Here is a 27,894-nt window from a genome sequence, read left to right on the forward strand (position 1 = left end):
AGGACCGATATAAACGTTACCGTCCTCCGACCTCGATTTCTTGAGGGAAAAAATCACACCGAACATAAAGTGCGCTCGGCGAAAGAACTTAAAGTTCCCTAGGAAACACGGTAACCAATACGGCATTCAGGAAATTGCTTTGCATACTTTTACGCTTCACCCTGGGATAGTATCCGCGATAGAGTCCTCAAGTGCGCGTATGTTATCGATACACTATAACATTACGTACAGTCCGTTAATAACTTTCGATTCGCTGCGTATATTCAGCTAGACGGACGTAGTTATTAAACCTACCACGGATAAAACTGGTCATCATTTTAGTGAATTTTTACGTCGGTGACTATTTAACTGAGAAATTATTTATCCTTTTTCTCTCCCCTGAACGTAAACAAAGACATAACCTTTTATTTACGAATGACAGATGTCGCGGATCAATCTTACTTGCTTACTTGAAAAATGAAAATTCCAAACGTTATTACTCTCGCTGTACATACGACGTATACAAACACAATTGCATGTACGCGCCTATCTTTTCGCGCACGGCTCTTGAATAAAATCAGAGCGGAAGGAATGAATTTGACGAGTGCATAATCGATTGTACTTCCTCACGAGTAATCGAGAAGGAAGTCGTGCACGAAACACGCGACCCACCGTCCGATCGTCGTGCATATAGGGCGGAGAAATGGGGAATGAACGTGTCAGAAGCAGCCCCCCGGAGTCTAATTATGAGTTTGCACAAGGGGTTGGTTAGTCGGCTTCGCCACGTTACGAAGAACCCTATTGACTCATTGACCGAAATATCTTCATCGAATGCCACATGAGAATTAATTATTTCATCGACGTTCGTTCCTCGGGATTTTTTTATTTTTGCTAACACTCTGCCACCCTTAACGCACGTGCTACGCCGATTTATCTAATCGATCTTCGTTTATTAAACGGATAGTAACATCGAGTCTTTCGATCGTCGCGTCGTTAAGATCTCGTTGCTGTTGGCAAATAAAAGATGCATAGCATGGAATAGCGAAAAAGGGAGAAAAGAAAGTGGGAGGGGTCAGGAGTCGACGGAAAGTTCGACCGGGCAATATCTCGCGGCGTGGACGGACAAAAAGGGACACAATGCCGAGGGCAGGATCGATTCTCCTCGGTCGAGAGGATCACGGACGAGAGGACGAGGTCCTGTGGTTGCGTTGCACGGAGAGGAGCAGGCCACATTGTTGCTAAAACGATGCTCATCGACGGGCTTCGGGAAACAACGAGCCACCGGTCTCCAAAGAAGCGTAATTAATCACTTTTTGTTGCGTAAAGAACAACGGAGCGGGAGGAACGAGCGAGAGGGACGAAAAATCTTCGTTGTCGCGAAACAAGATTCTCAGAGCCTGAACGTGTAGACTATTCGATTGAACATCGATGTTCGTACTCGCATTAACGCAAATTGTTCGATACTCGAGCAAAGTAAACATGCATATCCAAATGAATCTAAAATCTCTCTTTCGTCGAGCTAAATGGCACAGGAAGGGGTTAATAAAACTCTTTACCTAATTAATTGTGTTTTCCCTTCGTGTTCTACTCGCCTATCCTCATAGAATAAGGTAAAGTATTAGCTGGCTTTCTTTATCCATCAACGACGTAGCCATCGCGAATGACATACGGTAACGTTCACGTCTACTCGCGTTCCCACGAGCAGAAGAAAGAGCATCAACGAATCGCGAGCGGACCTCGAAGCTTTTCAGGCTATGATCCAGTAATTACCGACGAAGTTAGAGGTCGTCGAGGCTGTTAACGTTCGGCGGCTAATGGTATGCACGGCAACCAATAAAAAAGCGGCGACCGCGGACAGAAATCAAGGGAAAAGAAACTAGGCGGACAGCCTGGCGATGGGAAAGAGCGAGAGCGAGGGAACGAAGGGGATGCGACCGGGTGAACGATGAAGAAAGGCCACGCGGTTATGCGCGGCGACTATACTGGCTACGAAACAGGGCCCCGAAACGACTTTACGGGAATTACACCCGCGAAATCGGGGAGATATGGAGCCGCGAAATGCGATGTGGCCATCCGTCACTCTCGCGGCCCACATGTCCGCGCCTCGCCTTCCAAACCGGCTGCCTGCCTGCCTGGTTGCTCCCATCCTCTTTCATCTTCCCATTCGGTTTCGCCACCGCGTGTATAAATCGGTGGTTTCATTGTTGGAGGGGCCCTCCGCGAGTCGTCGATGATTCCGATGGATAACTACCGACAATTCGTCGCGTCTAGATATACGTTCTCGGAAGGACCTGCGAGGAGCTTTCGTATCAAGATGAAAATTGAGATCTATTTAATGCTAGGCTTACGGAAAATCAAAGCATCATCTTTTTTTTTGTGCATAGAAATCAGCATAAGTGGTTGGCGGAAGATGTAAACGGTTTCTTCAACTTTCCTTATGAAATTCGGAATAGATCGAAATGATCGTGTCGTCGTAAATCAAAACTGCGTGTCCCCTCGTAGCGCGCGCGATAAACGAAACCTTTATTGTCCCGTATTTGCCGATATAAGCGGTCCGTAACCTCGCGAATCCCACGGGATCGATCTCCTCGGTCCCAAACGGTGAGCAAAGTTCTCGAGATTGTCTGCGCCCAAAGAGTTCGAGGACATCTATCGGAGTAGCTGTCCAATCTGATCGACCGTAGTCGATTCGCTATTAATCGACACGAGTAAATCAATCGTGGATGCTGCGAACGGGGGACGGGATTGCGGCGCGATCGGGAGTAAGGATACACGTATTCGAGCGCGCGATTGCACTTAGCGAGATTTGATTTATGAAGCGATGACGTTTGAAACGAATGTCCCGAGCGCGGATCGTAACGCGATCTGGCCACACACCATGCGTGTTCCCGCGTGATATCGCTCGTAATATCTCTTTTACGTCGTGTAAGAGCCGAAATGAATATAAAGTCTTTGTCGCTCTAAATTTATACGATGATAATAAAATTAGCGGAGCTGGTCTCGCGAGTGAGACGACGGTGGAACGGTGTCGGAACATCTTTCACGCGCCACGAAAGTGCGCTCCGTAATAAACGTCCGGCCCGCGGCACGCTTTTGCGTTTGCAAGGAAGATCATAGATACGATTCACGTTCCCTTTTAACGAGAGGAATGTCGATTCGCGCGACCAACAGCGCGTCCACGGTGGTAAACGTTCGCGCGTATCCCGTGAGATCCGTGCACGGTGTTTGAGCAAAAACTCATTAAGGCGACCCCCACAGAGCCCCTCCTAGACAAAACTGACGATCCTGATGATCCTGATTCCGGCAGACAGACTGGAGCCTTCCTCGCCGCAAATTCCTGGAAGACCGTCCACGCAGCTCCGCCTACCTGGACAGGTGCGCGGTTTCTGGCCTAGGGCAAGAGCGGGCTTCGGGTGTCAGGAACGTATCTCTTGAGTTATTGCATTTCTCGAGTTCCAGCGTGCTGGACGCCTAATGATTTCTTTCTTTTTTCCAAAGAAAGAGAGAGAGAGAGAGAGAGAGTGGGGGAGATCGTCAACGACTGTTCTAGAGCTAGCCCGCGTAAAACGTTTCCAGCTGGATCACACCGTGCGAACCGCTTCACCTTTGCACCTTCTGTCCTTTGTCAACCCCCACCCCCGCCTTTCCTACCCCACACGACCCGATCCTATCGCACGTACGAATGTATCTTTAAGTCAATCTATGACTCGCAATATAACTTTCTATTATCGTGACCACCATTTGAAAAACGTTGTCCCATGAATCACGAATTCGTACGACTCTACCTTGGTGGATTTTCCTCCGGGAAAGTGGAACTTCAAAAGTTGACGACTCGTCTATGTAGAACATTAACCCATTCACTGTCGACTACGAGATGTCTCGTACTTCAAATTGATTGCAATTACTTAAGGAGTAAGTTTATAGACTTTTGAGTCACGAATTATTACAAAAGAAGATTGTAACCGTCTAATAACGATAGTAGGAATGGTTTCTAAGGAGCGCTAGAAAGAAGCCTTCCGAAATCGCCATCCGTTCTACAGCGGCGATGAAAAATGTTGTCGGTCTAATGATAAACGAGCGCGAACTCATAAACGGCCGAATGATACACTCGAGGGCTCATTGTGCGAGTAAGTTTTCAGGTGGTTCCCGGCTATTGTCGGCGATGCCGGTTCGCATTGTTGTTTGCGGGACCGCAAGATGAAACGTTCGAAAATCTTTCCAGGTCCGGCAAGAAATAAAAGAAGACGAGGATGAAGAAGAAGAAGAAGAAGAAGAAGAAGGGAGGGGGCTCTCCTTCGGAGTAGGACAATGAGATTTCGTTACACGATTGTGGAAACGACGGCCAGTTTAGCTAGAGTTTCGAAACTACGAATGACAATGGCTCTTGGATACGTTTCGATTTTTGTCTTCCGATTAGTCAATTTACTCGGCATTCCTTCTACTTCACGCTTTCTAAAAGTCGTTCTGCTCGGACGCTTTTCCTGAGGATTTCTCACGATCGACATGATTCTGCGGGAGATAAAGAAGAAGGACGTCGAACGAGGAGCTTCGCGAGTTCCATGTTTAACGAGGACAACGAACGCGATTCGATCGCGGTCATGGAATCTCTGTCGCGTGAAAAACGAGCCGAAACAAATACGTCCGATCGCTGCGATCATCGAACAGCTCGGCATAAACTGGCAACAGGGATGGAACATATTCGGAAGTTGAAGGCGCGATGGCACCCCCCGAAAGCCTCCCTCTCAGCCCCTTAACGTTCTTCCCTTCCTGCGGTGGTCGTCATTGTTTCATTGTGTTATAAACGCATTGCGTGTGCTTAGTGCGTGAGCGAGGGTGTATCGATTGCCCCGCCTCCTGCTGCGTAGCCATGACGACACACCCTATCCTATCTAACCCCTAGCCTAACCTCCAACTTCTACCTTTCATCCCCGCGTTCACCCCCATTGCTCCGACGAGCTTTCTCTCCGTACTCCTTCGCCACCCCTCCTGATATCCTCCCTGAAAACCCCAGAGCACGTCCTCGAGGAAGTGACGCTGACCAAGTAAGTTGCTATCATCGCTTCAAGGAACAAACAACCTGCCATGACCTTCTTGTGTTGTAACCTGTCATCTTTCTTGGTCACAACGGATGCTGAGAGACTGGCGGGTAATGTGTAACCCCGATAATTAACCAGACATTAGGTTTGGAACTGTGGATACACCGTATATAGTAACATTGTTATTATTATCGGGGATTTCAAAGTAACTCTATCGATGGTACGTAGCTTAGTATTGGCACAACAGTTGGGAATAGAGATCATTACCGCGAAGCTCGACGTCGCGGGGCTACAGATGACAAACTGCGTGGAACACCTCTTGCCCGAAGACAATAGGTCAGCCTGCAAGAAGACTCCTGCTGCCGAGTGACGGAGTAACCGATCTGTCGCAGCGGTGTGCCTCACCTCGATCGACCCCACACAAAGCTACCGCGCTATTAATTACCGGAAGCATCGCATTCACGCGTGACTCAGGTAATTTCTCCAAACACTTTACCCACGAGAAACTTATACCAACTCATATTAGTGGTAAACAAACTTCTATTTAATCAGTCTGTCCGCCCAATATTCCCGCGGCTCCCCGAACTTAATTAAATCGATTAATCAAGCTCTTCTTACGGTTGATACCGTTTCAGATTTCCACACTACGACTTACCTTCGATTAGAAAGAAATTTGCTATCGTTGTACAGATATTTCTTCGGGTGGAACGTACATTGGACAGGTGTACTTAGGCTCCAGTGATCGACCGCGCCTTCATCGACGATCACCGAAAGTATACAGAAGTATAAGCCAGCCGATAATCGGTCATCGATATTTTTCATCTTCGGACAAAGATAAATGGACCTGCACCACTTTCATAATAAACGACTCGTACGATGCGCACCGGAATTACTTAAGGGTGTCCCATGGTTTATTTAATGGAGGACTTTAACAAAACTTCACTTGATTGTTATCTGATTAAATATGAATCGCACGAGCCTATTTTAATTTAAATTGACTACCTCGAACTAACTACCTTAACGTTGAGCCAGCATCTAAGAACAGATGATATCGATGGAAGATTAAAATGACCGTGGTCGAATCGACAAGGTACCCTGTTTTCGTTGCAAGTTCGTGGCTCGTGAGAAAGAAGCTCGAAACCGGAGAGACGATTTCGCCGAAGTATCGCCGTTACGTCAGAAAATCTCGGTTCCGTCCTGGAAACTGCATTTCCCGGAAAGTGGAGGTTGTAAACGACTACGAGAGCGGGGCCAGTGCGTTCCTCCGTGGCTGAGCGAAATTTCGTTCAGGACCCATAAGGTCTCGGGAGAGCTTGCTCGGTCCTCATGGGTCCCTCACCAGCACAATACGTCTCATTATGTTATCCGCGCATCTCTCGACACGGCCATTTATCATTCCTCCGCCCGTATACCGATATATCGATCCTCTCCTTACGTGTGTAAAACTCGGCCCAGGGCCCGTCCCGCCGCTGGTCCTTTAGAGGCCCTTTCCCTCTCTCCTTTGTCTATGCTGAAACGGCTGTGTCCACGGCAAAAAGGAATGCTCACGCACGCGAGTGCTCGCGCGCGCGGAAAACAATCGAGTCGGCGATCGTGCGAACGATAGAGGATCGCTTATGAATATTGTATCGCCAGAGTTCTTCGCGCGGACCCAAATAACGATCCCTTCGGGGGAGATCGACGTATGCAAATCGACCTACCAAACGAATAGTTGTCTACCTTTCGATGCGAACCGAAACGAAACGTGGCGATACGTTCGCGTCTTGTGCGCAACTGGATCGATTTCCTCGAGGAATCTCACCTAACGGGAGGTCTCATCCTGTAACTTAGCCTGTGCGTTTATGGAGGTCTGCCGCACTTCTTTTCGAGAACTTTTAAAGGGAAGCAAGTCTGGAGAGACGCGTATCGAAGATGTGTAAGGCGATTGTCTTTTCGAGCGCGAGAAAGATAATGGAAAGAAAACAGGGAGAAGATCTCGTTACAGTATCGTCCACGGGTAACTGGTACAAGGATCAAAACAGTCGGTTCACGCCACTTATTATTCATGAATCGCAGCCGTTGCTCGCTAATGTGTCTGGGCTTGCGGTCGCTGCAAAACGCGCGCACACACAGCCGCGTCGTTACACGCACGTGGGTGGTATACAGGTATGCGCGCAAATGAGAGTCAGTAGAGAGATCGTTGGACGAGCTATCTCGGATGTGTATACGGGAAAGAAAAATCATCCATCACGTTCGAGGCTATCCGGAGCTGGCAGTGCCGGACGGACGATGTTTTAGGCATCGGTTCTCTATGGACTCCCGTCATAAAATTGATGAACGTCTTTGACTAATTTATTACGCCGGGGAAACCGCACGAAATTCATAATGATCGGCCCCGTTGTGGAGATACGCTACGTTGCTTTTATATTCGAGCTCTTGAAAACCGTCCTCTCGCGCTACGAACATGAATCGCCATCCATGATCGACGTCGGAGGAACCACTGTCAGACTGTTTCTCGCTGAAATTTCTAACGATAAACTGGCACACCACCGACGTCGTTGATCGTCGCACGTGAAAACCACGCTCGAGAAAACCGTGAAAAAATGTCGAGCGACCTCGAAAACGTTGGACAGTTTCAATTAATGCTCTCGGCATTCTTAGTTGCCGCGAAATCTGTTCCAACGTTGAAGAAATTCTTGAACAATTACGGATTGCCTTCTCCAAGTTCGCAGAAATGATTCGCGCGTCCAAGTATCTCGCTAAATCTTTGGAGAAATCATCGAATCGAAGAAATCTCCGGGCGCCTGGTTACGAGTAATATCCGGACAAGTCGGAGCGGTGGGCCGATGCGTGTTTACAACGGAATTCAAAAGGCTCATCCGACTGCAAAGCTTAATTAATAAACTCACGATCTTATCGTGCTCAGCAAGACACACATCCTCCCTACCGTACCATTTCCTATCCCCACTACGATTTCGCTCCCACTGTTCTTGTCTCGTTCCCTGGTGAAGGTGGCGCGCGAATTTTTGAATCGGCCAGGGGAGCACTCGCGAGCGTGAAAAATGACGCAATTTTCCCGGCACGCCTCCCATCGCGAACCTGAATCTCTCGTATAAAGGTGCCTATTAGGTATAACCACTCGTCTCCCGACTGTACGATCCCTTGTACTCTGAACTTACGCGAATGTAACGGGTGGATCGCGTTGGAACTCCTCCACCCGCAAACTCGATGCTTTTAAACGCTCGAATACGTGGATACTTCGAATCATCGTGTTATGATTATTTCTTTATTTTCGTATTATTTGTGTATGATTTATAAACTTGCAAGTGCAGCAAGACTCGGTTTAGTACCTATTATTGTTACAAGGTCGAATCTCTCAGGGATTCCCATTGTTTTACCTCCAATAGATCAAGCATCGAGCCTCTCCACGACCAGGCGCAATTTTTCATTCCGTTAACGTCGTCATAGGAGATTCGATTACGCTATCAGCCGTGAATGGAATTCGGAAATCACCCCGTATACTCGCGCAGGTATGTAAGCGCGACGAACGCGGGCCCCGCGACGCGCAACAGCGGCAGAACTTTATGAAGGAGACAGATGGAGGTGAGGGCGCGTTCGAACATCTGCCGGTGATGTACCCCGTTGATGTCGATCAATTACATCGGCGTGTACGGAGCCCGTGCACGCATGCAAGACTAGACGATTCCGCGTTATCTATTCCATCATCGAGCGAGCGCCGCGAAACGATGCTCTCGAACGCTAGATCCGATGTAGCTAATCCTTAACTACGCTCGCCAGCAAGGTCTCGATGCTCGTGGAACACGAGTAGCTCGGCTAACGAGCTCATCAAACGTTGTCTCCCGTTTCGACCGATCGATTAATATTCCGAGAAGCATAATGGCGACTCGATAATCGAAAGAAATTATTATTTTGGTGGGGCTCGAAAAATATGATTTAAATTTCTAGGACTCGTCGCGATAGTTGAACTTGTGTAATTAATCACACAGAGCGAATCCTCGAAGAACTGATATACCCTGAACTTCTGTCGTCTAAACGTGGAACAATAATACATTGACGATTAGAGTATCGATAACGTTCGGTATCCACCGTGCAATACTTGGTTAATTCCGACTTTCAAATTTTCAGTAATCGATTGCGTCTACGGAGCTTCGTTAGACGAACGCGTGAAGGAAAAAGCGAAGTCGAGTACAAGCGGAGTCGAGGTTCTATAGAAAGGCCCCGTGATCCTCGTTGTTGACAACGATCCGATTCACCGAGCGAACGATCGAGGAATCGCGCGGATCTACCGCGAGAGGCTCCACCTAACAGACGATCGTACACGCGGGGTAGGACTCTTGCCTCTACTCCGATTGGTCGACACGTGGCCCGCCATTGTTTCATTCACGCCTGTTGCACGTTTCTCGTTTATCTCGTTCAGAGGCTGCTTCGGCTGGCTCGAGCACTGTCCACGAGACGGTACGGACCGTTTCTTCGTCGACTATATAAATGGCAACGCGTTCAACGTTGACGGTAACGTTGGTTGTGAATCATTGCCTGGTCGCGCGAAAAAGTTAAGAGAAACAAAAACGAAATTTAAATATATAGGCAGTCTTACAAACGACTCCAATTTCACCTCGGTCGAACCACTTTTTTCCCCAAACCGATCGGTGGATCCCCGGCAGGCCACCGTCGATATTTAAGGAATCGTCGAAACGAGAATGTGTCCATAAACGGAGCGAGGTGAGTCAAATACGATGCGTGTTATTGTTTGGTTGGAGTGTACGATGCTAACAAGAATCGGTCAAAACGACGAGAGAACGTCGATCATCCGGAAACAGAGAAGCAGAAAACGGCGGCAAAAAGAGAGACGGATGGGACGGGAGGAAAATAAAGAAATCCTTGTAATCCTGGAAAGCTAAGCCGACAAGGAGGAGGATGATCCTGACGGTGTACACGGGAAAGGTTCTTCTCGAACCTGAGAACAAACAGCGCGAAGTCAAGCCGAACCACTCGAGCGAACTGAGCGCGCGGTGCATAAAGGACCAACAATACAGAACGATACACAGCTGGCTTGTAAAACACAGAGATCCTGTGAAGATACAAGAATACCCTCGGCTACCGCATACTACGGGGTGGTCTTGCCGGACATCACTTTTTTTTCACGATCCAGAGATTTCCGAGAGCTTCTACTTTACTTTACGTTGATTCAGGGAATCTAGATTCGCATTATTCCGCGAATCAAGGTATTCGAAAATATGAATGTACAGCGGCGAGGCTGTTTCATTCTGGATTAAATAAAGAATTTTTATTAAGTACAAGCGATATTGTACAGTCTCTCCTGAAAGAGATATGTTAGTGGCTATACTTTGAGAAAATGCAAAAAAAAAATTAATATTTTGAAAGTTAGACTAGACTAGAATACTCCCTAAAGTTGTGGCGAATAATCTTCGTGAAATATGAAATAATTGTACCATGCTATAACCAACAGGGGTACTTGTCTGGTGTCTTGGTATTCAGGATCCCGTTAAAGAAAATTTAGAGGCGCTGCACCGTCATCGCGATCATCCTGCCGGAAAAGTAGAAAGGATCTTTCCTTGGTCGTGGCGACAAAGTCGTCGCGCATCCAAGACTCCGAAACCCCGGCGGGGCTGCACTTAATCCGCAGAAGCAACAAACAAAAATCTCAAGGATGCTATGGGTACGAGAAAAGCTTCCACGGGCTGTGGAAGAGAACTGGGATGATCGGCTACTTGGCTCGAAAGGGCTTTTCACGGGTGCCGGGACTCGAGCTAATCCAAAGTGAATAATACCAAATCTGTTGCACGTCGACGAATCGGGACGAAACGAGTTGCAGTAATACCAGCCGATGACTCTAATCTTCTTAGAAAGGTTTGCCAAAATTCTTGGCTATCGGTGTTGCTTAACAGGTTCTTTCCCGGCTCTCCTCGAGCCTCGTATACACCTTTCGACGCCGTTTCAATTTCAACGGAATACTTGTTTCTTAATCGAGGATAATTGCTAACGTGTAATTCCTCCTTAACGAATCAAGTCTCGCGGCCGTTGATGTTTATGTTCTTCGACTCCGTTTACACGGGCATTACGTTCCGGACAATTTAATCCCAGAATAATTAACAGGTCGCGGTGTGTTCGCTTAATACCTCGCGATGAAACGTCATGAACTTTTCTTTGCGTGGCCCCGACGAATGGTACGTCATCGAGCGAAAAGCAACAAGACTGGCTGGTTTTTATAACGCGTCTGCGTCTGGCAGCAGGGTACTACGCGAAGAATACTCCGTAGTCGATGGTAATGACGAAGCGATGCAAAATCGAGTAACCCTCTCGCGTCTTTTCATATGATGTAAGATTACAGAAGAGAAAAGAAATGGTATACCTTTGGCCACAAACACCTGTCGTCGAGCAAACAATGGTCGAGGAGAATCTTCGAAAACGATACAGCGAAGAAAATGAAGAGGAGGAGAACCGAAGCAAAGACAGAGAAGGTGGCTAGATCCAGGAGGCAGTTTCGTGTCTCTCCTTGCCCTGATGCCATTCCGACATCCCTGCATCCATCGTAGGACTATAATTTGGTCCTCGAAGGTGCCACGCCCACGCGTATACATCACACTGCTATCGAGATCCCCTGGCTCCGATAAAACTTGTCACTTTGTCGGTGTACGTGTATACGCACGTCAAGAAGCGCGGAATAGCGGAGATGAGGGCTGGGATAAGGACCCTGACCAGGAAAGTAGGAGGATCTGGAGACGAAACGGCACCTGAACGATCCGTCGGTGCTACTAGAAACGATTTCCATTCCAATTTCGCGAATATCTACGTTGACTTCGTTTAATTTTGCTCGACGTTGTAACTTATTAAATATTAGGTTGTCCCGAAAGTTTCTTTCGCGAGTTGCACTCAATTATTTGATGTGGTCGTGTTTATATAAACAGACAATCTAATTTCATAGATATTCATGTTGTAACAGTAACGAAGCAAAATGAATCGTGCACAATTCAGTAATGTAACATAAAACATAAAATATTGTGCATGTATTACTTGTTAATAAAGCGAAAGAAACTTTTCGGACAACCTAATACAATAAAATAATGACTCTCAGCGGAATACAACAGTTTACGCCACACATGTAAAAGTTTTTTACTAAATATATATATAATCTGTGACACGAACATGTGGGATGACCTAATACCCAAGCGTTTAGTTTTACGTGACGATGTCTCGAGGTAAACCCACTGTCGCGACGGAGTCAACATCGACGCCTTCGCTGGGGTATCAACCTGTCAAAAGATGTTGTTGAGTGTGAAATGCCTAGTATGCATACACGCACCGCATAATATACCAGGTGACCCTCTTCAAAGCGAACCACGCCTAGTTAGCCGCTATTGTACGGCCGGGGGACTTTATGAACTGGAAACGAATGATCGCACCCATGACAACTTGATCGTTATACGAGCCCGGTAAATTCCAGCTTTTCGGGGAAAAACGGTCACGTTTTCGTGTCCACGCGTGTCCCGCCACTTACATTTCGAAGCGTGAAAGGACATGGGATATATGGGAACGAGAGAAATCCGGGTGAACGCGCGTAATCCACGGAACCGTGTTTCACAGTCACGATCCTTAATCCTGATTTTTCACGAAATCGCGTTTGCGGTCGTAAATTTAAATGATCGCACGGATACCGCGTTGATTAAATAATTTTACGAAAATTGGGACGCGATCGTCTCTGTCGGTCTGATATCTTTAAATATTGCGTTTGTCGCAGAACTGTTTTTACAAAGGAAGTGAAAAAGAAGAGTCGCTTGTTTTTCGAGCGAAATAATGTTTCCATTGGGAACCATACGAGAAGCAAGAGTTGTTCGCGTCAGCTAGAGAGGGTTGATATCGAACGATCGTCACTTGCGAGTCGAAGACAGTTTCGATCGCCGCGAAATCTAATATACGGTATTCTATCCGATTATACGCGATGTAATCCCACGTGTCAAGCGGCATGATTAAGTGCGGAATATTCGGCGTTGAGCCACCGTGATTTTCATTCATCGTCGGGTGCCACGTGCTTTCGAAATCCCCCTTCCGTTTCCCCTCCGAATGGAAAATCAAACGCATTAGACGGCGTCAACGGGCGACGATTCAACGTTTCCGTGTTTCGCTAACGCGGTCTGCGAACTCGACCTGGCCAACCTCGGTCCCCCGTCCTAAGTAAATAGAGTCACGATCCACGGGCAAATATATGTAAAGCCGAGGTTGCTCGTTTGCGACGCGGTATTTAACCCAAAAAGCCATTTATACAGTAACACGTGCGAAGTTGATCGCACTGGATTAATGACGCCGCATCGGTTAGCAAGGCCAAATATTTACCTTGCGGACGAAACTTATCCCCCAGGGAAACAGTCGTATACCACACTTTCGATTCTGAGGTAAATAATCGAAATATATCATGATATAACATCTCTACAAAGTTAGAATCTTGTAATATACTACAAATTACCGAACCTTAAATTACGGAAACGTAAAAAATTCATGAAACCCCTTTCGCGAATCTCGCGTTAAAATTTAATGAAACGTTAAATCATCGTTTCATAGCGTCGCTTGTAATTCGAGTGGTTACCTAGTAGCACGTGCTGCTGATCCCCGATGTCATTGCGGTACGTTAATATCGAAAGTCTACCGAGGGTGAACGATAAATGAAAAACAGGGTGGGACAGGGTGAACACTCGCAACATTGTAATATGAACCCGTTTTTAATTAAATTCCGATGTGAAACGATCGGCTGTGTTAACTTTCTAGGGCTTCGGAGCCTGGGGTTTACTTGTTTCGTTGAAAAAAAAAGGAATGTACACGATATCACTCGTATTAACCTTTTGCACTCTGCACCATCTTGTTGCAAAATATGCGAACAGGAATCCAAGTGCATAAGGTTAAGTTTAACTCTCATTATTTGTATTAAAAATAAATCGTGCATATTTAACAAATATTAATAAGCACGAGTATACCCCATAACAAAATTCTTACAAATCTAAAACAGCATCTGAAAATCGACGCTCTAGAAAGGAAAATACTCTCAGGCTCTGCTTTGGCTCTAACGTGATCGATATAACATTCCTTTTTTTATTCCTGCTCGTGCAACATACTGGCACAGTTTTGCCTGACAACGTTACGACGCATTGTATTTCTGAAAGTAGCTAAACTCTTTAATTCCCCTCGTTGAAAGTTATTTCTCGTTTCCTCGCGTAGAGCTCGAAAGCAACCGGTAAACAACATCGTTAATTACCCCCGAGTCGAGATCGCTGTCTCTCGTAATTGCTCGGTTCTACGCCACGTCCCACGCCTGACCGAGCAGAGAAAAACTTGAAAACAATTTCGTTCTTTCCTCCAACCTCGAAAATACACGGGTATCTACGTTTTTCCGACGTTGAAACGATAAAAAGGAACGCGGAGAGTTTTCGTGTTTGAGCAATAACGCGATCGCGTCGGAGGCGGAGCAGCGTGAAAGTATCCGGAGAGCACCCCGCCCATTAAACACGAACCTGTCGTGGAAAGAGGTAACGAATCCCATAGGATCGTGGTGGATCTTTTACGTAAATCTTCCTGGATAGAGGATTCCGATGCACGGACCCAACTAACATAAATTCGAGCGTGGTTTACTTTTATCTAATTATTCCATCGTAACTCAATGCTCAACGAGACGCAGAACGCTTAAAAGATTCGGGACAGAATCGACGCTTTGCTCCCTGTTCCTCCAGGACACCCAATCCAAAGTTTTCATTATTGGAAAGAATATATTCATTTAGCATCGCTTAATTCATCAGCGAGTCACGTTTATCTTTAACATTAAATCCCGAAAGAGATAGGTAAAAAACATTTCGAAAAAGTCTGTCGAGTTTCCAAGCGCGTTTCGTTCGATTATTTTTATCGGCTCCTGGACAAATTTGTATAAAGCGGCATCGTTTGTAGAATGTCGACTAAACGACGGTTTGTCACGGAAACGATTTGCCACGGGACTGTCGTTCGTGCGATATTCCACCGAGGCGACACCCGGAGATCGTTGACCCGTTCCTTTAATCAAAATCATTTGTTAACCTTGACGCTGGCTATTTGTAAACATTTGGCGGACCTTTCGAATATCTAAAACCATTTGTTCAAATTAGGAACGAACATCCAACGAGTGTCATGATCGTTTCCGTGTAACAGTATATTTTCTCAACTTTTCTTCAGCTATTCTCAACTTAGCAAATATCAAAATTTAAGTAACTAATAAATGAATTGTTAACCCTTCATGGGCCGAATTTTTTGCGGGCAACTTCCAAGACCTTTACTTTGATATTTCAAGTCGATGGTACTGTCAAGGCGATGACAAACCCTGCTTTACGCGTCGATTTTATCCATCATCCGTAGTTCGTATAAAACGTTAGCGATCTTTGGTGTAAACGACGCCCGGCTGGAACAGATCTCACGTAATTAATCACAGACACGTAGGACGCAGGGCAGCATCCTTAAATAATCCATCGGCGGGACGGTCGAGGGTGGATCGAAGATCGGTCGGGATCAGATGCAAATCAGATTCATTAGCGTTAAGCCATACGGGGGCGGAAGGCGGAGTCGAGCGTAGACCCTTCGACGTAAACACTGCCAGGCACTGCGTCAACCTCTGCCCTGGCTTCCCGAGGGTTGTTATTGCGCGGTTACGCCGACCCCCCGTGACATTCGTCTCCTTCGACGCGTACACCCTCTCGAGATTCTTCGCATATTTTTTACTAGATTCTCCTTTAGAGTTTATACGCGCCATTCCATTCTTTCCTCTACCGACGGACCTCGAAAGGAGTAATAACAAATGCCTAACAAATGATGCCGAGGAATGTTGGACAAACAGGCTATCGCATGTATCGTAAGATACAATTTTCAAGAATGTTGTGTCAAATTTTGAGTTTGTACACCCCCGTTCATAAAAATGTAGACACTTACTCCCTTCAGTGAATAATTAATAATTATTAATAATCAATATTATTACTATACAAGTAACTTGTTATTAAATTCTATACCAGATGTGTATTTAACAACATTTAATAATATTATATATTTCGAGTGTCGTATTCAATTTTATAGTCCAACTATGGGATCGTTTAGATAGAAAAGTTCAGACAGAATGATCAATATATCGAAAACATTTATAAAAAAATAAATAAAATAATCCACATATTTCTGAGCGGAGATTTATGTGTGGCTGTGTATGTGTGCGTGTGGTGACTCGGGTACGGCGGGGGCGTCGCTCCCCGTACCACCGCCGAGACGGCAGTCCCTGCCGGATTGTATCAATCTTGCTAGAAGAAGAATAGTATGAATATCACAAAGATGACTAGTTTCCAGAAAGAGCTACAATCATCAAATTCCTGATACAAGGGATATTTAAGTGTACTTTAACGCAGGGCTGCGAACGCAAGAGCCAACGATGCCAAGGCCCTGAAACCAGAACAGAGAAACCTGAGATTCCAGCCGAAGATAAACAATCCGTAATTTCCGGTCCGACAATGGAACACAGAGTCCGTGACGGAGTGGCCGAGTTTTTTCCCCGCTTGCTAAACGATCGTGTCAATTATGCGAAACTGGCGTAATGAAAGCGCCTCCGTGGAAACCAGTCGAAAACAAACTCTGAAAGGATCCCGACAACCCCCTAATCAAGTCCCGTTTAATAAAACGCCCGGCCCCAACCCCGACCCCGACCGCTCCCCCCACCCCCCCCCCTTTCAGCCTCCGTCTCTCCGTGGCTCTGGCTAATCTGACTTTGATTAAACTTTTAGCGACACCTAAAAGCGGTGCCGCCCGTTAGAACTGCCTCGTACACGCGTCCATGCACGGAGAGCTAGCCAGCCGGTCGTGTAAGTCGATTTTTATTACGTTCCAGCGCATACATTACACAGCATCGGTAGGGACACGTGGTAATGGGCTTATCGACGCCACGGGATTACGGTAATAAACTTCTGGAGACGCGAAACCGCGTGACGCGACGCGTTGTGCCGCTTGTTTTAGAAGTTCGCGCTTACCTCTGGTACCTTCGCCGAGCTTCAACGTTGTAACTATTAATCGTCTTTCTAGTTGAGCTACCTTTCCTGTTCATGATAGTGGTGGCCTTCTCCTTGACGTGATATAAAGTATAGAGCAGACCACTAAAAGGTTATAAAGAATTAAAGATCGATTCAAGATTGTCGTTTACCGTAAGTTGTAAGTATATTAGAATAAAAATATGAATTGTAGCCTAAGGTAAAGTCTGCTGGAATACCTTGTTCGTGCATCCTTCGGTAGAAGTGGGTGAAAGGCTCCTTAATTTCCTTTTTACTTCTTAAAATGGCGTTTATTTTACTCTCGCCGGATAGCAACTGGTATAGACATCTAGCGGATTCTTTGGTCAACGCTACGACGGGAAAACGCCCAAGTTTGTCGTAAAATAGTAACCATTTTACCGATGTCAGATGGTACCATTCGTCGGTTCCTTTTACCAGCACGGCAGTTATCGCATGTTCTACGTTTGTTTATGCAATTTTATATTCCACTAATTACAACAAGTCACGAATTCATCTGGAAATTTCAAAGCTTTAATTTGTATACTGGAAATGGTCAAAAATTTATTTTCCCAGCGAAGAAGGCGTGAAAAGGACTGTCTGCAATTTACATTAGCGCGATAGAAAAATATTTGTCTAGCTGAATTTCAATATTAAAATGTTTCTAGTGTAATTATAAGGTCGTTATTGATCATGATCAAATTAATTTTGTAATTGAACTGACACGGTAAGATTGCAGGAGACTATTTTACGACAAACTTGAACGTTTCGTTGTAGATGGCAGGCTATCCTTTTTACTTTTTTTGAGAACTTTTTTTGAGAAAATAAATTTAAAATCAAACAAAAATGAACAGAGTCTATTTATGCGTTTATTTATTTGATGCGATGTATTTTAATTATTTATCGTCCTGAAATCATGAATTTTTCTTAGAATTATACTCACTACATTATCCAACAATATCCTTCTACTACTGATTATGTTACAACAAATATTTTAAAAATAAATTATAATATTTAAAAATCTATAAAATGCAGATGGTTTGTTCGAGGAACAATATTGCTCCGAAATAGCTTTCGTTAACTTCACCTATTTATTTAACGTCACTTGAAAAGAAAAGAACCAAAAGGGAAATTCTCGTGATTCTGAACACCTTCTAAGAAGTCCAAGTCTCACAGCTTTGAATAAGGTAGTTTTATTTTGTTAAAAATATTACTGACATTATCGATTAACAGTGGATTAACGAGTGATCGGAAAACGATGAAATACTTTCTTTTACACATCGTGATCGTTGAATACCGGCGGTGTTGTTTCGTTACTTTACAAAAAAACCATTTCCTTTTTTTGCGTTAAAATATACACGTTTGTATGCTCGCGTTCCACGTGGACGTGGTGCATGAAGGTGTCTATGTGTGTGTCTGCGTGTTTGTATGCGTTTCTGGATGCATATAGAAGTGTGCCCGTGTATCGTGAAAGGTGGCTGCGATTGAAATGCGACGAGATCATTGAATCACTTTATTGTCACACGCCATGTCTGGCATCGGGGTATCTTTTATCAGATATATTATACTGGATACAGTCACTAACGCTTTATATTAATCGTTCCGTGTAGATCCCGTGCCGTGAACTCCTCGAACCGCAGCTGTATTTCCATCTGGAACATCTTTTTTTACCGTTTGGCCGAACCAATGATAGGCACAGAATCATCTTTAAAAACGGTCTCGCGACAAGGATCTCGCAGATGGTTCTGTCTCAATCGTGGTCCGTTTTCCCCCAGGGCAAAAGGAAAAAGAAATCGTCGAAGGAGTTCTCGGCCGAGTTCTATTGTTCCCACGAAACGTCGTCTAATCATACTGTTTAAATTCTTTTCGCTTTTGTATTTCGTCGTTCGTTTCCGCCTGTTTCTCCCTCCTTTTAACGAAAAACACGCATCTTGGCTCGTGTTATCCTGCGCTCTCCCCCATTTTTCTCACCTTTGCAAACTCATCGTGTTTCTTTCTTAAAATTTTGGGGCCAACCGAAGGTATTTCCCGATTTTCTTTTTCTTTCCTTCTACGTTCTTTTTGAACAAACCGTTAAACTAAATAAAATCATTTCAATTTTATGCTACTTCACTTCACTTTGTAGATGTCGAATTACTCTTTCGCATCGTGCACTAACACTTTGTTAGCCAAATTTTGTAATTAAAAATATTGGAGACCTTGATACTTTGTCACAAAATCTTTTGGAAGAATATTAATTAAAAAAAAAAAAGAAAAAAAAAAGTATAAACAGTTTATTCCAACTGAACACGAAATCATTCTAAAGCCAAAGCTTTAATGCTGTTAATAATAGAAGTTACAAACGTTTAGGTTAAATCATATTATTGCGTGTACTTTACCGTAATTATACGGTTAGTAAAATTTTAATACGCGATATGAAAGAGCAATTCGAGAACTATAAAATAGTATACAAAAACATAAAACTAGAATATCTTTATATAATTTAAACATTCGTCGAAAAAAGTACATAGACAGAAAGAAAAATGACTAGAAAATCTTTTGGTTCAGCTTAATAAAACCCGGACGTTCGTTGCGCGCTGTATATACTAGCACCTGGCTCGAGAAGATGGCGCACGTACCCCTAAGGGCACAAAGATGCCCACCCCCGGTATCGAGGATCGGTGTTCGCGTGATCTGACGATCGATTGCGTAGATCGACCTCGTCGCCAGCGACTCGACGGATTTTTAAACGTTTACGGGAATGCTGAGGTCCGTGAATAACGATTTTCGATTCGTCCAGGGATTTGCTTTTGAAAAATTGAAAGGTAGGCGAAATCCAAAGACGCGATCGATCGTGGCTGGTCGACGCTAGATCACTGGAACGGCTTGGTGCTACGTTGGATCGCTTCTGCGAAGCGAGTAATGAATTTCATTGTAAAGAAATCGTTGACCGTGTGTCGTTCCGTTTCTTTTCCTTTCCGATCTTTTACTCTTTTTTTCGCACTCGTTCCGCCTCGCACACGCTATATATCGTAATCGCAAAACCTAAATTGGCTCTCTAAATTTGACAAAAAGTGGTACCCCTCTTTCGTAATACGCCCCCTTCCCCGTATACCTCGATAACATATATCATATACATATCTATTACATATACAATATACATTCACCGAAATTTGTCTTCGTTCCCACCTCTTTCTTCGTCTTCGTTTTACGTTAATTATAAGTATATAGGTACAAAGTCGGATATTAATTTGTTCGTTTTCGTAATTAATACTATTTGTATGTATATGTATATATATATGTGATTCACGATGCGTGTTCGATCCTAAGATTGAGCATGCCTATGTACAAATGGGCATGGCAAGAGTATGATGAAAATCAACGGGTGATACCTTGATTCTCTTCGCGTTGTTCCTTCTAGATAGAATTTTTTTTTTTTTTTCACCTTCGGTTGTATTCGAGGATTTTTATGGACATCGAGTGCTCAATCGAAAGAAAAGCTACTTAAAGTTACGTACAAATATTTTTATTCCCTGTTTCATTGCGTAAAAGTAACTCCGATCTGTAGAGAAGATACAGACGAAATTCCTAAATTAAGTCTTACGTGTAAAATTGCTTAAAATTTTATGGAATGTATTTCATTAAACGGTACTTATCCGATATTCGAGATACCTATGTTTTTCTCTGGCCTTAATCGATCCGAACGGAAAACGTGTATTTCTAAAGGTGGCTTCGAGTAAACCGTTCAATTGAAAAACTTGAAACCAAGTTCGAATACTTCTACTTTTTCGTTGTTTCGTTCAGAATAGATCTGTCCCGAGTATAGAATTATTTCTTACACGAACAATTGTTCACGATACAATGTAATATTCTTTTGGAACCGTATGCAGAGTGTCCTATATAAAATGTTACATGCAGTTTTTGTTAAAAAATAACAAAGAAATCGATTTCATTTTTGCTACAATTAAACTGCGCCGTCCAACTGTAGCATAAATCAAGTCCATGTCTTCCTTACGTTCTAGCAAGACACCTTACAACAGTTTACACAGAATACCCGGTACATTCGACATTTACGATGTTCGCAATTTTGTTCCGTCCTCGTTTGAACTAAAGTCGCTTAGATCTCCGACTGCAAATCGATCGTTGGAACTGCGAAGAAAATTAAGGTATAAATTAGATCAAAGATACGTTAAATCAAATATCGTAATTATATCTCGTCTACCATTCTTCGTAATCAGCTTGCTGGTTCTCACTTTTATTTTACACTTTACTTCTGGCCCGTGTTCCGTGTGTAATTTTCGGTTTCCTACGCAATTTCTAGCGAAATTTCCTACGAGAATTTATCGACGTTCGCTTAATGTTCTTTGGATTAAATCGTTCATCGATATACGTATAAAAAAGGAAACCCGTCTCTCTTCCATTATTATTTTTTTTTTTTTTTGTTTGTTTGGGGGGAGAATCTCTTAAAACCGGTCACTAGTTATGAAAGTCCTACGTTTTGTATAGGCTATGCAATACTGTTATATTGTAAGCGTTAACAGTTTGCAACAATAGGACCTTCGCGAAATTTTTTCGCGAAATTCACCAACGAACGCATCGCGATTGCAACGAACTTCTGAGAAAAGAAATCACGGCTTCCGGCTGCTCGGTTTTCGTCGAACTCAAATTTTGAAGTTTACGGTACACCGTGTATAATCGAGAACGGAATTGGATTCTGCACGTAACGTAAAATGAAACTCGAGACGTCGAACGAATTTCGCGAAAGCTCCTACGGCCGCAAGTAACCGGCGGATTTACAAACTGAATGTATTACATAATTCGTAGTCTTGTATATTTTTTTTTTTTTTTTTTTTATCGAGTGTTATCCACTAGTACAGAGTTTATATTCTGCGTGTTGGTTAATTACGTTCTCATTGTCCCAAGAGCCTACTAATATAAGTCATGCACTTGCAAAATGTTTACTTAGAAATTGTCTTATGATAAGTAATTTTTCGTTTTGCTCGCGACAGTTCGCGTCACCGCGCTTCGTTTGACAGAGCTCTACGTTTGGTTTATTTTTTTTTTTTCACGAGTAAAAAAGCTTCTTTTTTTCCCTCACCTTGCAGCATGTTTCGTTATCTAATTCAAGCACGTTATAGATATGATAAGATATCGCCCTAACCCCCACCCTCCACCCCTCCTTTTTTTTTTACACACGCTTCGCGATACTAATGGTCGATCGATCGTCCGGTTAGAAATAATTCACGTTCTCTGTTTGCCCGCCTCATAAAACAAACGTCCCTTTCTCTTCATCGTATCGCCCCTTTTTTCAGAACCTTGTTCGGAAACGTTGCTCACGCTATATCTCTATTTAATTTTGGAGAAACCCTTTTACGAATTGCGTGGCGACAGAAACAAACGTTAAGGAGTGCAAAGACAAAAATAAGAAAATCGTACGAAGATATCGACGTTAAAGTCACCGATTTGGATTCACTTACACTCCCGAAGAAATTATACTGCACTTTAATTCGCGATAGTAAAATTGTTTTACAAACTGATCGATGCGTCCTACGCCACTTGGGAGAACAAGTTATTCACAGAACTCTAAGTGATTCGGTCCATTCTGGTACACGAGTTAAATGTGATAACGAACTTTAGATTCTCGAACGCTTTGAATAAAAAACAAAAAAAAAAAAAACAAAAATAAAGAATCGGGAATTGCATCGTATCGGCGACATCGATCAATATCCAAGGAGTACCTTTCAAAGGCGGCAAACGAGGAGAGAAAAGCGATGCAAGGCGAACGAACCCAATGCTCGCGATGAAGAGGACGTTCGCGAGGCAAATATTCGTAAAAAACGAGGACGTGCATTCCAAAAGCAGAGCGTAATTAATTCGAAGCGTTTCGATTCGCGAACCTGACTATCGTCCCTATGCAACGAGAAGTACTCGTGTCTCTCCATCGACGCGTAAACATCGGGAGATCACGGTTTCTCTGTTTCCCACTCCCCCTCCCGTTTATTAAGAGAATCGTTTACATGTTGCAAGCACAATCAGCGAAAAGAAAGAAATCGTACTCGATAATCAAGTGTTTAATCGCTAGATGTTCCGCGTACACGTGCATGCTCATCGAATGACCAGCCGAATGCACAGACAAAGATCGAACACATAACATGAGAATTAAGAGATATAAAATCGATTGCGAATACGTATGTTTCTCTCTCTCCATCTCTCTCGATCGTGAGCGAGCATCGTTCTTGTTTGTTTTATTTTTTTTTAAATATACTGTTCAGCAGTGATACGCGCACGGTTTCCGCCACGAGTCCCGTGGGTGACGAGATCCCGAGAGGGACACCGTGTCTTCCTATGCGAGAATGTATGTGGGCGGTTCGTTCAGTGAAATATTCACATTACAAAAAACGAGCTTTGAGTCGAGTGCAGTTTTGGAGAATAAGGTCCTAAACGTATACACGGCTCTCCCCTTACGCGTTACACTCGAGTCGTGAAATTCGACAATTAAATAAAACTAACATAATCACATTATATGACAGTCGATATAGTTAGCAAGTTTTCGTTTTTTCTTCATATTTTTTTTTTTTCTTCTTTCCTTTACTTCTTTCTCTCTCTCTCACTCTCTATCTCTCGCACACACGTACACACACGCGCGCGCGCAAACTAGTTGACACGGCTACTTTAAACGTTCAACAACAATTCGCTAATTCACGACATTCGTCCCCGTTCCCGAAGTTGCCGCGCGACATTCCGATGCCACGAACGCGACACGCTCACCTGAATTTTCTTCGACGAGTCTTCGGGCGTCGAGACGCATACTTCTCGATCGTGGTAGTAAAAATGAATACGGTGTCCGATGGTTGAAGTCGTCGGGCAACCGGGTAACGAAAACGCGACGATCAAGGCAATTGTCCGTTTAAACATCTGCGCGCAATACGTATCGCGAATTCATATATATATATATATATAATCGTTATAATATTTACAATAAATTATATACGCTCCGACGATGATATTTTCCTTGGCTAAAAACTTGACAACGAGTTCGGAGGAGCTCGGATTTCTTGACGCGCTATCATCATCGAAAATCGTCACTGATTTGTAGAGCACTTCGAGCGTCCTAAGTTATGTACAAATACGTTGGAAAACATCCCTCGCGATTGCACACCCGTATACATTGATCTTGATCGATAGTACGTAACGATCGGTTCATTTGCGACGCGCGAACGATTTCACCAATTCACTGGTTCCTCGTTATTTCGTGTCATCTGAACATTGATAAATAATCGTGTCACGGTACGGGCACGCCTTTCTCATAGCACACCACGTTGGAGTTCACATCGATCTCGAATCGAGTGCCGTTGTATCGGTTTCACTGTAAACGAAACGAAAACCACAGGTCAATCGATAGCCCGTTGCTTCTTGTCAAATCATAGACAGAAATAACATTGTACGTAAGAGGAATAATGAGAAATAGAGAAATCTGGAAACAGACTTGGGCATCATTCGTACGGTACATATTAGAATGGTCTCTCTGCAGCACCAATAATTAACAGTTTAAAATACTATTTTTTTGGTCACTATTCCAAACAATGTCTGCCCACGTCTGCAAATATAACTACGATTCGTATGTATACAATCAAAGTAAGAATTTTGGATAAGAGCAGGTATATTGCAGTTTTTCGAGTGCCATGATTTATCTTTGTGTCACAATTTCCTTGAACTGGTGTGTGAAACATAGAAAAGAACTTGAACAGAAGACTCCGAATACTGCGGAAACTTACCTTCCGCTTTCCTCTAAAAAATAGGACATCTACATCGTTAAATCATGGAGATAAAGTTCTGCATGGGGTGGATAGAAATCGTTCAAAAGGGGTAGCGTTAGAGTGCATTGTTGTGCAAAGTTTGAGATTGACAGGGTAACGAGTAACAAAGCAGCATCAGGGTGTCTACAGAGTCTCGTGTCTACGAGTAATAATAATAATAATAATAAAAAAGAAACAAAAGAAAAACAAGAAAACACTGAACAGTATAGAAATTCAGACGGAGAACGGAGGCACACGAAAAATCTGATGCAAAGGTGTATCTTAGCAGAGGTTTAGAAAACACAAATTTTAAAGACATAGAGAAGCAGCGACGAAGTTTCGATAAGCGCTCGACGCGTGCTACGCGCAGTCAGATCTCGTTGAGCATCGTCACTTCGTGCCTTGAAAGGAAGAATTTTCCACCAAACGGAGAAAGTTGCAAGCCAAGAGGATATTTCAATGTAAAACGTAGACACAAGGGCAATTTATAACAACACACGTTCATAGACTTCACGCGGATAATTCAGGCTCCTCCGAATTAACTTCACTTGTTCGCTATTAACTATTTCATTGTATAATTCCAGCTGAATTTTTCTTTTAACGGGTAACGAATAAAAGGATGTTCATCGTATAATCTACATAAAAATATTGTCTATCTCCGATGCCTAGGTCTCTTTTGAAGCTACGAAACTCGTTGACAGATCGGAGTGGGATGTGTTCGCCGATTATCCGCGTAAAATTTGTCAAAAAAAAAACATCTAGGAACGATGCCTTGATCTCAGTGCGTACCTAAAGCTATCTGTCGCTCCGGGAACATGGCCGCTATGTCTACATCTAGTCTACATACAGACTAGTGGCTCATCTGATATGCCGTACATGATATGTGATGTGCTACTGGTGTTTCTAGAAAGACATGTCCTCTCGTACGACCTTTCACACTTTTCCCATTCTCGCGGTCACCTTGCAAATAAAACACACTTTTCTCGTTTTATCCAAAAGCGCGATCGCACTTGTTCGATTTACCACGCAAGCTCGCATCTACGATGGCCCCCGGGTTACACAACGAACCGATTTTATCGTATTCAGAGCCCAATGGTTGCTTGTAACCGATCATTTCTCGAATGCAAACGTAAACGACGTTACCGGAAACAATGGAACGGCATTAATGGTATAATTCGAAAAGAATTCTCTCGCTTTCCACTTCTCTATAAATTGACAAGCAATAATCGAGACACCTTTCGATTCGAAAGTTATTGGAAATTAAATTGGCAAGATATCGATTAACGCGAGTAAAGTTGGACACAATATTTTTTTGCATTTTTTCTCTTTCTATCGGAAATTACTTACAAAATAGTCTCAACTACGTCTCGTTACACGCAAAGAGAGAACTAGGACATTTGCTTAAACTTTAAAGGACTCTGGGGACGTGGCCGAGGATCGACGGGATAAAGTTAAGGATGGAGGTCCACTGACCAGGGATGTGTCGCCAAACAGCTTGTACCACCCGAACACCATCTCATTGAGGTTTAGTTCGTCCAACACGATCAGCGCAATGCCCATGAACACTTTTCTCCCTTCTATTCGCCCGTAATCACCCCATACTGTCACCTGGAATCACGCAAAAGGTACATATGTCGAGGCATCTTCTAAAAAAAAAAAAAAAAAGTAAACTAAAATTGATTTTGTCGGTTCAAACGCGTACCTGTAGTATACAACCTCGACAATTTTCTCTGAAGGATAGCGACTCCTGGTAGAACGGGTCCAACGTTTTCCTAGCCGCCGTGGTTTTCGCTTTCGCGATGCACTTTTTACCGTTGACCAGGTAAACTTTCACGTAGCAGGCTGAAAGCAGAATTTCCAGCGAAATTAGCGCACCGACGCGAACCACGAATTTTTTGTCAAACAGCGAACGATAGCAACGAACCTGGAATAGTTTTGCTGCCCTGTTTCGGTTTCAGGTCTTTGGCACGTATCACCTCCACTTCGAGGTAGCCTTTCTTCTGCGTCAGCGAGAGCTGAATCTCTCCTAGACACCGAGCACCGAGTGCTTGCCTTCCCACCACTTGTCCAGGTCCCAGATCTTTGATGAAGTCTCTCACCTGGCCGGTTTCGCCTGTCATTCGCAGACTGGGAGACCAACTGCGGTTCCCAAAAATCGTACGGTTAACATTAACAACGAATCTCTTCACGCGTAATTCGCGGGGGTCGAGAAAACGGAAAAGAAACGAGACTAGTCGGATCGAAGTAACGTTTAAGGGGAACATGATTCGCAGCGTCGTGTATCGAAGATACATGATTCGATTTTCTCAACGAACTACGACTGTCATTGGTATACTTTTACAGATGAAACGTTCGTATTTTCCGTGACTTATTGAAATCGTTGGGATTTACTGGCAGCTCGGACGCGATCCAACGCGATGGGAAGGGGTAAAATAAAATTATCGAAAAGTTCGTTTCGCAGGAGCGAGGGACTATTCTCGCAAGCCTTCGACGGAAGTGCGGAAAGAGAGAGCACACCTCATTCAGTTTTAGACAAGAAGAACTCACGCTGCAAGTGTGTCGGTGTAGCGAGTAAATATATAGTGTACAGAGAACATTGTAAGGTTGGAGACACAGCAGGCGGTCGGTGCATGCAGATCATTCTATGCGCAACTATCATATCAAGAGTGCTTTCAACGATAATCAGTTCAAAATCTCGCGCGTCGGGAATTGTGTTACGTCTCCGCTCCATACATTTCAATATTTTTTTTTTTTTTTTCGACCATTGGGTACAACTTAATTATCGTTGAATCAGCTAAACGTACTCTACGTACTCATGCGTTATCGATACAAAATAAGTGAGAGAAAGTAACGGTTTTAACTTACGTTTAAGGTTAATTTTTACTGCGGCCTTCGTCGTACATATAAATAATCGTATGTTTGCCGCGCTTGGGCTTATTTACCAGTATCTCCTATCGTCCTTGAAAGGTAGCTAAATTGTGTAGGAAATAAAATCTTAAAATCAAACGTCGATGTTGCCTAGGCCTCGGCGTGTTCACTTCTTTGCGATCGTATTGACTA

The 27,894-nt window shown here is 43.9% G+C and overlaps 1 protein-coding gene and 1 long non-coding RNA gene across 6 annotated transcripts in view; both read right to left on the reverse strand.

The window, feature by feature from the left end:
- LOC128895423 (uncharacterized) overlaps positions 1–17,165 on the reverse strand; it is a 125,283-nt gene extending 108,118 nt beyond the window's left edge. Inside the window, exon 1 of the long non-coding RNA XR_008461788.1 lies at positions 17,045–17,165. This is a non-coding gene — a long non-coding RNA (uncharacterized LOC128895423). The remainder of the gene's footprint in view (positions 1–17,044) is intronic.
- A 1,393-nt stretch (positions 17,166–18,558) lies between these two features.
- LOC128895404 (regulating synaptic membrane exocytosis protein 2) overlaps positions 18,559–27,894 on the reverse strand; it is a 66,743-nt gene continuing 57,407 nt past the window's right edge. For 2 of the 5 annotated variants that reach the window (XR_008461785.1, XR_008461784.1), the window contains exons 22-25: positions 26,759–26,973; positions 26,537–26,676; positions 25,624–26,442; positions 18,559–24,404 (exon numbers count right to left, since the gene is read on the reverse strand). Coding sequence is in view for 2 of the 5 variants with exons in the window: in XM_054157953.1 (XP_054013928.1) it covers positions 24,402–24,404; positions 26,308–26,442; positions 26,537–26,676; positions 26,759–26,973 (493 nt within the window). In the remaining 3 variants the exon portion in view is untranslated. Of the gene's footprint in view, positions 24,405–25,623; positions 26,443–26,536; positions 26,677–26,758; positions 26,974–27,894 lie in introns of those variants that run through there. The other 3 variants (XR_008461783.1, XM_054157953.1, XM_054157954.1) reach the window with 3 other exon arrangements.

Source organism: Hylaeus anthracinus, unplaced genomic scaffold (assembly GCF_026225885.1).
Source record: "Hylaeus anthracinus isolate JK02 unplaced genomic scaffold, UHH_iyHylAnth1.0_haploid 5, whole genome shotgun sequence".
Classification (NCBI taxonomy): Eukaryota; Metazoa; Arthropoda; class Insecta; order Hymenoptera; family Colletidae; genus Hylaeus; species Hylaeus anthracinus.